The 12130-nt window shown below is 32.9% G+C and overlaps 1 protein-coding gene across 1 annotated transcript; it reads left to right on the forward strand.

Annotated features, from left to right (window-relative positions):
* Positions 1-1972: 1972 nt before the first annotated feature.
* LOC145129381 (Adaptin ear-binding coat-associated protein 1 NECAP-1) lies at positions 1973-7604 on the forward strand. The gene is made up of 8 exons (XM_079064074.1): positions 1973-2326; positions 3186-3217; positions 4204-4304; positions 4560-4632; positions 5271-5302; positions 5958-6048; positions 6280-6391; positions 7062-7604. The coding sequence occupies exons 1-8, from the start codon at positions 2195-2197 to the stop codon at positions 7374-7376; spliced, it is 888 nt and encodes a 295-aa protein (XP_078920200.1). The 5' UTR covers positions 1973-2194; the 3' UTR covers positions 7377-7604.
* Positions 7605-12130: the final 4526 nt, after the last annotated feature.

Consider the following 12130-nt stretch of genomic DNA (forward strand, 5'->3'; position numbering starts at 1 on the left):
ATATATATATAAACAATATGTATAATTTATCTAAACATTTCAACACTAAATAAAAATTAACTTTATTCATTATTATTAAACTCATAATTTGATAAAAAAAATCACTCACCTTATTTATGGCTTATGTAGATGGTATTCCAAACTTGGTACTTCCTTATTTTACCTCCACTCTTAATTTCCTATTCATAAAACCAATTCATACTCATCATTGATCAAATCATATTCATGTTTTAATTCATATAAAACATTTCTCTTTTATAAAGCCATGTAACCATCTCAATTTTATACAATACTTTCACATATCAAATATCTAATACTCTAAAGAGGTTAATTTCCTATTATAAACATTACATACTTCATATTTTATCATTTAATGACTTAATTCATTAAGTCACACCTTCCATCTATGAACACTAAATTTCCATGCATGGATTTAGTTTCTCACATATATTCTTAAATTTGACATACAAAGTTTATAATCACTTGAATAAGCTGATATCAAGCTATATAACATCAGTAACTAACTTAATCTCATTATCCAAGTTCAAACTCTTCACTTAGGGTTTCATCAAAATCTTCAAATTCTTTCCCTAAATATGAAATTAGAGGATTAGAAGAATTCTTACCTTAATTCACTTAACTGGAGCTCCAATCTATCAATTTCACCAAGAATCGAACCCCTAGGGCTTGTGTGTGTGAAATCGCACCTTAGAGTGTTTTTGGGTGTTTTATCGAAAATGATCTTATTACAGATCGTATTTTTTTAATTTGATTCATCGCTCACATCGTGACATTCTATTTGTCACGTCGTGGCATATCTTTTATGACACCCTCCTCTGCGACGCTCTTCAATCTGTCACTAAAATAATGGGTAATCTACTTTCTTCACGTCATGACTAAGCTCTTCCACACCGTGACATTTCCAAAGTACGTTACTGTCACTGTTTATTTTACGTAACTCAATCACCGTTGTGGCCCACGTCGTGACCTCACTATTGTCACGTTGTGACTAATGAAAATTGTGTTATTCTACATATTTTGATCATTAGGTTATAACTACTTATACTTCTACGCTATATTACCTAGGAAAACCATCTGTTAGTTCTACTACAATCATACTCATGTATATAATTTCAAGTTTTACAAAAATAGATATTACATATGCATTCCCATTAATATATTGAATGCCCACTGGTTTTTGGGACTTTGTTTTACTCCCACTATATGCGACAATTACTTGTCTGACAACTACTTCTCAGAATCTGCATCTTGGTTTGTAGCCATATGAGTCCGTATCCACAAACTCCTAATAACTATCAAGTATTGAGGGTACCAAACCCATCTATCTAATCCCCACGAGAATTTCACACCTACTTTTGTGAAGGCCACAAATTTATCACAACAGTTTGACGATAAATGAATTATGGAGTTGTCTTATATTGGTTCTTAGAGAGGATGACCACTTGTCAATTAGTGAACATGGAGGATTCCACCAAGACTTGGGCCAACTCATATTATTAGCCCATATGAGAGGCAATTTGCACAAATTGTATGAGATACACGTCAAAAGTAATGTTTATTTGTAGATTATCCTTTCATGAAATTTCGTAATTTTTGCGCAGTACATTTTCTGTTTTATGTTGAAAACACGCGTTAACTTATTATAATAATAAAAATTTAAAAATAATCATAAACCATAATTAAACACCTGAAATACATTCATAACCGATTATAATACAAATTTCTAACTATTAATTGAAATTAACATAAAAAAAATAAACACAAAACCAAAAATACTTAAAAAGAAACTACCATACAATCATTAAACGAGAACTCTTAAAATGACTTTCGGAATTATATTTTCCTAACAAATTGGTCATATAATAAAAGAAAAAAGATAAAAAATATTGTTGTTAAAATGAACATTTATATAAGTTACTTTACTCAATTCTATATGGTAAAAATAATACATTACTATTCGATGATATGAGAGACGAATAGAGAATGAAAAGACCCTAAAAACATCGTTGAAGGCTAAAGCCAAAGGGCTCTTACATCAGATCGAATAGTCGTATCACCGGCACCAGATTGAACAATCCCACCATCTCTTTGATTTGCTTCATCCAGAAAATTTGTTTTCCACATTAAACCCCATCTCCATCCATTCAATCGAACATCTGTTCTAGTCTGTATCATGGAGAAAGAGCAGAAGCAATCGGATAGTACAAGCAACAAGAATGATGATCCTCCAAGTTTAGATGATACCGGAGACATTGAACCGGCTGAGCTCGTTCTCTTTCAAGTCCCTGAATCTTACGTTTATCTGGTAATATCTCCCTTTCCTGATCTGTTTCATTCCCTGCTTTACATTTCCACGATTGAATCATGCATCAGTGAACGAATGACGATCATAGTTTTTAAATTGGGATTCTGGTTAGATATAGTAGCATTTTTGCTTGTTGAATTCGGAGTTTTGTTAATTAACCAACGATCATACACACCCGCACCTCATACTTGTCATGTTTAATCGTCAAATCAATGTCTCTTGGACTTGTAGCTATTTGTGTACTGCATTCACCGTTCATAAGTAGAGTCCATTTCTGTAATTTGTGAGGATACCTGTGATTTTTTACTTCTTATTTTGGGATAATTATTAGGACTCCAATTGTGAGGGAGTATTAGAATTAGGTTATGCAAACTTGATGTATAATTTTCTGATATAGATGATTAGAAGCAGTATTTGTTTTGGGAAACGCCAATTGCCAAATTGCTAAATTGCTTTGAGATTGAACAATGTACACAGAGGTCCATTCATCTTGATTCCCATTTCTCTCAAATGCAACTGATTTTTGATTCATCAGATAGATTGTCATTTTTACTTCAGCACTAATTTCAGATATAAGAGTAAATTGGTCATTCAACTGTTGATTCAGTCAAAAGAAACAATATATGTTTATACACTACCTTTAAAAATATATCATATATCTAGACTACACTTAATGATGGAAAAAAAAAGAAACAGGGCCTTAATGTAGATGAAAGCAAATAAGCAATGCTGATATTCACTCTTATATCACCAATGAATTTATTTCTTATGTTATCTATTTCATAAACTTTGTATGATCTTTGACTTGGGTTCTTACATAGTTGAAACTATTAATTACATACTATTGTCTTTTTTTCAGATACCACCAAGGAAAACTGCAGCTTCATACAGGTTCTTATCACAAGTTCTCAACTTCTTCTCTTCGCTTCTGCATAGATTTGTTACTCATGACATACATTCAATGATAATTTTTTTTGCTTAAACATGTACTCACATGTCTTGTTGGCTACAACAGACTACAGAGTAGCTAGATAAAGTAGGAGCAACGATTCTCATTTTTTTTTTTTTTTTTTTTTTATATGGACTGTTAGATTTTGTTGCTAGTTTGCCATGGTAAAAGGGTATTTATGGAACTGGAATTCAATTCCATTCCAATCCCACATTTAGTTGCAAATGATTACGGAATTGAATTCCATTGGATTTCAATATCCCATCCTAAAACCAATGGAATTCAATTCCCAACATTTCCTCCTTGAAAAAGTAAAATACTCATATACCATTTTAAACCTAAAATTCCACAAGTAAATGGCTCTAGTCTCTAGCCTCTCCTAATGAACATTGTTGGATAATATATTTGTAGTTTAGGGTTTTATTTTAGTGTTACTCTCATAAAAGACCTTATATTTTATGTTTTTTTTTTTTTTTTTTTTTTTTTTTTTTTTCGGATTAAACCTCATCTTTATTTTTTTCATGAAAAACACCTTATATTTTTTCATTTTTCTCCGAAAAAACCTCTCAACCTTCTAAATGTTTCCAAATAAATCCTCATCTTTTTTAGTTTTTCCTAGAAAACCCTCACATTTTACAACTTTTTAGAGAAAAACAACTAAAAGGGCCAGATTGGAAAAAAATGAAAAAAATACAAGGTCTTTCTCATGAAAAAAATAAAGTTGACATTTATTCCGGAAAAAAAAACATAAAATATAAGGTCTTTTACACTTTTATGAGTTTAACCCTTTGTTTTATATGCTGAACCACATACATATAACATAGTCTCTATATTATTATTATTATCTTAATAAATTCTTGATTGGTTCTTTTATAATAAAGTAGCAAAAGGGAGATTTTGGAGTAATTTTATTCCCCATTAATTACAGGGCTGATGAATGGGATATAAACAAATGGGCATGGGAAGGAACAATGAAAGTAGTAAGCAAAGGAGAAGAATGTATTATCAGACTTGAAGATAAGACTACAGGTCACAATATTTCCACTCTTCAATATTTTTTTATTACTTTATTTAATGACATTTACTTTTTTTTTCCCCAATTTTTGAAACATGGTTGCAGAAATTATGTCAGTTGTATAAATTGGCAAAAAGAGGAAAACATTATTTCATAGATTGGGTGAAATAATGAAACTATGTTGTTGAATAAATTGGGAAATAGATGAAATGTCATTGTGCAAACAAATATATATATATTTTTATAACTTATTTATTTTTAATTTGTAGGTGAACTTTATGCACGTGCTTTTTTAAGAGATGGAGAGCCTCATCCTGTGGAGCCTGTTATTGATAGCAGCCGGTAAGTCCCAATAATTTACAGAATTGGTCCCTGTGTTTATAGGAAAATTACAGAAATGGTCCCTGTCAGGAGGTTTACATAAACACTTCCTACTTTTAATTTTTTTTAACAGAAATACAAAAATGGTCTTTGTGTTTCACAAAATTATAAAAAATGGACCCTGTCCAATAGCAAAGTTACAGAAATGGTCCCTTTGTTTCATAAAAATATAAAGTAGTCACTGCATTTTACAAAAATATAGAAATGGTCATTGAATTTACAAAAATACAGAAAAGGTCCCTATGTTTCACAAAGTTACAGAAGCAGTTTCTATCTAATAACGATTTAGCTTAATGTTTCATAAAGTTACATAATTGATCCCCGACTAATAGCAAAGTTACAGAATTGGTCCCTAAAAATTCCAAAAATACAGAACGACATTCCACTAGTTTTCATTTATTTGTGTATTCTATCATCCTACTTTCATTTCTTTATAATACGATATTTTTCTTAGGACATAATACTTACAGATAATGTAGTGTAATATAAAGAAACAAAAATAGGATGCTACAATAAACAACTCAGTGAAAATACATTGCTTTTTCTTTTATTTAATCATAATTTTTAGTGTTTCAACTAACAATTATATTTTTCTGCAGATATTTTGTTCTACGTGTAGAGGAGAACATCGGTAAGTGTGAATGTTTTAATGAATTTTTCTTTGTTCCATTTAAAACAATATAATATATAAAAATAAGCATGGAAAAAGTAATTGTATATATATGGGAATTTTCTGTGTATTGACATTGTGAGATAATCACCTTAATTTATATAAGACAAAATTGCAAAAATGGTCCCTGTGGTATGTTGAAAATTGCTACTTTGGTCCAAAAAGGTTTGGACTAGCACCAGTGGTCCAAAACTTATGATTTTGTTGCGAGTTTGTTCCAATTTTGTTTTGATTTTTTTTTGAAATGACGATTTTGCCCTTTGTATTTACTTTTTTTCAATTTTTTTATTATTAATTTTGTAGTTTCCTGATTAAAAATTAAATAAAAATTATAGCATCTACCCCACCCTTACTCCCTCCCCCAACAGCTTCAAAAAAATTGTAAAAAGAAAATACAAAGGGCAAAATCGTCATTTTAAAAAAATTCAAAACAAATTGGAACAAAATCAAAATTTTGAACCACTGGTGCTAGTCCAAACCTTTTTGGACCAAAGTAGCAATTTTCGACATACCACAGGGACCAATTTTGCAATTTTGTTTTTATATAAATATATAATCTAAAAAAGGAAACTGAATCTAATAAAATTTTTCCTAATTAATCTAAAAAATGATGCAGGTGGGAGGCTTCGACATGCTTTTATTGGTATAGGATTCCGAGAAAGACCTCAAGCTTATGATTTCCAAGCTGCTCTTCATGATCATATGAAGTATGTCTCTAATCCTTGTGAAAAAGACGTAAATGCCCTTCTCATTCTCATCAATGAAAATAGCCCTATAAGATCTATCGTCCATGCAAAATGACGTAAATGCCCTTCTTGGTCCTCATCACTGAAAATAGCCCTAGAAAGTTTGTCCAATCCTGTCACATGTAATAAATAATAATTAACAAAATTACAAATGTACCCTTTTTAAGATGTTTTGGTTTATATGGAGCGAAGGTATCTTGACAAGAAGAAAACTGCTGAAGAAATGGAACAGCAATATCAGCAAACGTCTGCAGTTGATTACAGTTTAAAAGATGGGGAAACCATTGTGCTTCAACTAAAAAACGTAAGCTTTTTTTTTTTTTTTTTTTTTTTGTCTAATTTCAAATTCAAATTTGAAAAATAAAATTTGGTCTTTGAATTTGTTTGATACATACTCGTGTCCCATGAAAAAACTTTTAACAGAAAACCAATTGTATTTTCACCGTTTAATTACTTATTTTCTTTTGTGTTTAAAAAAAAGTGATTTTCTGTATTTCATTAGGCGTAACTTTCTATGTGATTTCTGTATATTGACAAATCATTCAACGATTTTTATAAACTCTATTTTAATGGGATAGAAGTGTTTCATTTTATATGGTGAAAAAATCGAATCATCCAACATACTTTGAGTTTTTATTTATTTATTTATTATAAAATCATATACTTTCATTTCTTTCTATTACAACATTCTAGTTTGAAAACTTTAACCCATTATACCAATGAAATTACTTGATATATGTTTGTATATATTTGAAAATATAATTGTAATACGAAAACGAATGAAAATAGGATGCTATAAATATAATAAACAAATAAATAAAAAGTACTTTGCTATTCCTTGCATTCAACCCTTGGGAACAAAAATATTCAACTTTCAAAAGCCATTAACAAAACCATTTAGCCGAAATAATCAATTTTCACCAAATAAGAAATGAATTGAAAGTATTTTGCTATTTATTGTATTATAATTACAGAAAGGTGGTAAAAGCATGAGGTCCAAGTTCTTTGAGCTAGGATTAAATAATCTCCCGGATCCAAACGAAAAAGGAAAGGAGGTGGGAGTGGGAATCTCTCTTATACCACCACCACCACCGCCATCACCACTATCACCGCCAGTTGCCGCTGTGATTACGCCGCCCACGTCACCGCCAAACTTCACTCTTACTCCGAAAGAGAAAGAGAAAACGTTGTCCCCTGTTGTTGACAAGTCAAACGAGCCTCGGGCTATTGACAAACAAATCGCTCAAGATGTACCCGATGAAGATTTTGGGGATTTTCAAGCTGCTTAGTATTATGAATGTTTGGTTAAAACTCGAAAGAAGTTACTTACTACTTTTTTTATTATTATTATCTGTTGGTAAATATGACATTTTCTTTTATATATCAATCATTTTTTTTATATATATGAAATACCCATCGGCTTGTATTGTTTGTTTGGCTTTGCTTAGAAATTGAATTATGAGTTTGTGATAAGGCAATTTGGGGAAATAGCAATGTAGTTTGGCTTGTTTTTCTTATATGAGTGATGTAGTTTCATTGTATTTCAAATGATCAAATCATCGTAATTCCTCATGTTTCATATGGACAAGGCTTGTGAATCATCGTAATTGAATCATATATTAAAATTATAAGTAACTTTAATTTAAGCAATGGATAATCATTAAAAAACCGAAAATGACAATATTTCTAAATTGCATTTAATTGTGTAACCATAATTATTAGTTACTAGTTTACTAAACTAACCCTTATTTTGTAAATAAGTGTTAATGAAAATAAACAATTTTGTTTCTTTCTAAATTTGCAAAATGACCACCATGTTTGGAATGTTGCATTCTTCAGTGGAGTGATAAAGGTTATTTTGTGGTTGACGGGATATGACATCCGGAATCTGAAACCGTACATTTCGGACCGGAAGGTGCATTTTGAATTTAAGTTTGGAATTTACGGACATTCCGAAGTTCATAGACACAAGAATAAAATATTTCTATTGGCATCCATTTGAGAAAATATGCATATCTAGACCATATACAACTTTGTGTCACTGAAAAAATAAATTCGTATAATCAGTGTTTTAGAGTATATACCTATTTGCAGTGGTGTAACATCCCAAAATTCGACCCATTTTTTTTTTAATTTAGAGTAAATGATCCTAATAAGACATCATTCCAATCATGATACCACATTAATTTGCAACAACACGTCTCATCACAATATAGTACTCAAAAACATGAAAGTGTGGAAGCATAAAAGTGTTTTGAAAATTATCTCATAAAGCGATAAATACGAGACAGGTAAATGCCATGCCTTGAGAATGTCCAGATGTCACAGTCATGCCGACTCATTTCCCTTCCTCACACCTAATGGTCCTGCTAAACAACATAAGTAGCAACTGTAAGGCTAAGTGTGACATCCCCAAATTTCTCGGTCAGAAAAGACCGATTTAATTTATGCTTTTAAAATAAAATAAGAATAATCTTTTTAAAAGATGTTGCGGAATTTGTCCCCAAAATAAAACATGATAAAAAATTATCAAAACATTTCTTAAAGAAATATATATTTTCATTATATATCAAAACCTCAGGATGTCATGTTCCGATACAGACCAAAAGCATAAACAATACATTATAAGCCTTACAACAGTTATTTACAACTACTGGCCTATAATCCAAAAATCTCTCGTTGTCATCCAACTATGCTCTGGGTCTACTACCTGTAATATAAAAAGCTGAGTGGGTCAGGCTTGGGAGCCTGGTGAGCATATAGAGTTTTCAACCCACAATTAATAATAAATTTATTAAATTCATCAACCAAAAATAAATTTATTAATTTCATCAACCAACAATAACCCTGATTATCCATTCCCGTTATCCTCACTTTACGTCCCTAAACACCTATCACAAGGGACCTAGCCTAAGGATCATCATCGGGATGGACACTACTGCTAAGGGGATTCCTCAGCCATACATGTCCTTAAGGCAACCATGAGGGGGATGGAGAACACAAGCGAACATATAGTTCACCGACACCTACAGGTTGCGAACCTGCTAGCGTTTCACTGGACTGTCTAGAAAGGTCCGTGGTCGTCATCTATACTCCGCTAGATGACTACAACATCATCAACAACAACAACAACATCGAGGCCTCTCATCATTTTAACACACATCAACTATTTCATCTACCAATGTTTTACCCAACATATTTGTAGATAAAAATATATATACAGTTTAAAACTTGTATAAAACATTTATTCAACACCATCTCAAATAAACAAACACTATAATTACATATAACACGCATTTTATAGAAAATACTTCATATCTATGTGTAAGATGAAAATGACTACACACTTACTTGATTTAACGATAATCGGGCAACACCTCGTCTCTTAAAATGATCGTTTCCGATAAAACCGGGATGTTTTCCCAAAAACCGGGCTTCACGCGGACAAAGTTTCGGCTCAAAAACTCTTTTTCTCGGGATCTTCGGGCTCTCCGGAACTTGCTTATGATGCTAAGATGATAAAATAGGCTTGGGGGTAATTTTTGCAATATAGAAGAAAGTTTAGGGTGAGAGAATGAAAGTTTGTAACCCAAAATCGGCTGGCATCGTCCGCTATTTATAGGGGCTGAAAGCTCGAATTATGTTGGGCGTAAATTTAGAGTACGCTGGGCGTACTCCCTCTTCACACAGTACGCTGGGCGTACGAAGGGATCAACCCAGACGCGTCAAGGCTACGAACACGTGTCCATCATGCGAATGAGTAGGCGACGTGGCCAACCTCGGACCGTAAACACAAGTACGCTGGGCGTAATCCGAATTTTCAAACTTCAAAAATTTGTAACTTTCGCATACGAACTCCGTTTTTGACGTTCTTTATATCCACGCGTAGGTGAGACTATTCTCTACAACTTTCGTTTAGACTTCGTCGGCTAATTTTGAGTTTATTTTAAAAGTTATATTTTTAACATGTCGGGACAGAAAAAGTCCGTTAAAAATTCATAACTTCTTCATCCGACGTCCGTTTTCGTCTGTCTTTTTACCGTTGAACTACTTTCAACAAGATCTTCGATTCTCGTTTAGGTTGTTTTGGCTAAAAATCACTCGATCTAAAATTCGAGTTTCGGGCTGCATACTGTTGTGCCAAATCTTAAAAAATTCATAACTTCCTCATACGAAGTCAGATTTGGACATTCTTTTTATACACGCTCTCGATTTAACGAATACTACGAATTTCATTTAGATTGCTAAGGCTAAAAAACACTTTATCGTAAATTCACTTTTTACGTCATACAACGTCATGCCGGTTCTGTCGCGAAACTTGGACATGTCATAACTTCTTCGTTATAACTCAGATTTCAGTATTCTTTATATATCCGGAATCCTTATTTCAACCACTACCACTTTGTTCATAGATATCGGGTTTATCTAAAATTTATTTTCGACGCTTATTTTTTTATTCTTAATTCATTAAATCATAACAATTAAGCAATAAGCACATAATACTCAAATAATACATCTTATTATTTCAAAACAAATTACAAAGGTTGGCCTAGAGTATTACATCATCATTAATGCCTAGCCTAGAAACACGGACGTTACAATTCTCTCCCCCTTAGGATGATTCCGTCCTCGGAATCACACATCAGCAAACAAATGCGGATAGCGACTCATCATGTCACTCTCCGTTTCCCAGGTGAGATTTGGCTCATTCGTATGTTTCCATCGCACAAGCATTAAATAGACATTCTTGCGTCGCAACTTCTTAGTCTTACGGTCAACGATTGCCTCCGGTTCTTCAATTAACCTCTTGCTTTCATCCAATCTTAATTCAGAAATTGGAATTATGTCGGGAACATCTCCCGTGAACTTCCTCAAATAACACACATGGAAAGTGTTATGAATACCATCTAGTTCTTCTGGTAATTCTAGCTTGTAAGCTTGGTTCCCAATCCTCTGAAGAACTTTAAACGGTCCAATAAACCTTGGACTCAACTTTCCCCTTTTACCAAATCTTATAAGTCCCTTCCACGGCGAGACTTTAAGTAAAACCGAATCTCCAACTTTGAATATTATCGGTTGTCTTTTCTTGTCAACATAGCTCTTTTGACGATCCTGAGCTGCTAACATTCTTTCCCTAATTACTTTCAACTTTACAGCAGTCTGGTGGACTATTTCAGGTCCCATAAACTGCTTTTCCCCAGCTTCAAGCCAACACGACGGCGTTCGACACTTTTCTCCATACAAAGCTTGATAAGGTGCCATCTTGATGCTCGAGTGGAAACTATTATTGTAGGAAAATTCTAGCAGAGGTAAATGTTTATCCCAGTTACCTTGGAATTCCATGGTACATGCTCGTAGCATATCCTCCAATGTTTGAATCGTTCGTTCACTCTGACCATCAGTTTGCAGATGGTAGGCTGTACTTAGACACAATTTCGTACCCAATTCCTCTTGTAGATTTCTCCAAAACCTCGACGTGAAACGATTATCACGATCTGATACAATCATTAAAGGAACACCGTGAACTTTCACAATCTCTTTCACGTAAACCTTTGTAAGCTTTTCCATAGACCACTTCTCATTGGCTGCTATGAAATGTGCACTTTTTGTGAATCGATCAAAGACCACCCAAATCATGTCGTGACTGCTATGAAATGTCGCACCCCCAAACCAGAACGGCGGAAACGTTCGGGGGCGGAGGACTTAGGTAAGTATCACAACACATGTAACATAGTAATCAAAGTACAAACAACCATTGCATTAATAAGTATAAGTTTTACATAAGTGTTTAAACATTACATATTCAAACACTGAAGTAGGTACAGGAGAAGACAAGAGTCGCGGTACGGTACTAGGTAGTCTTCTTAAACGCTTCTGGAGTGTACCTGTCTACTGGATTCATGAGAATACAAGTTATTTGGAAAGAGTAGATCAGCATTTAAGCTGGTGAGTTCATAAGTATTTTAATTCTGTTAAGTATACCCTAAGTTCTTTGAATAAGTTCACTGGTTTCTCCAGGAAATCCCATATTTCCTGAGGTGAT

The sequence above is a fragment of the Lactuca virosa genome, chromosome 8, assembly GCF_052849685.1.
Source record: "Lactuca virosa cultivar CGN04683 chromosome 8, Lactuca_virosa_CGN04683_v6, whole genome shotgun sequence".
Lineage (NCBI taxonomy): Eukaryota > Viridiplantae > Streptophyta > Magnoliopsida > Asterales > Asteraceae > Lactuca > Lactuca virosa.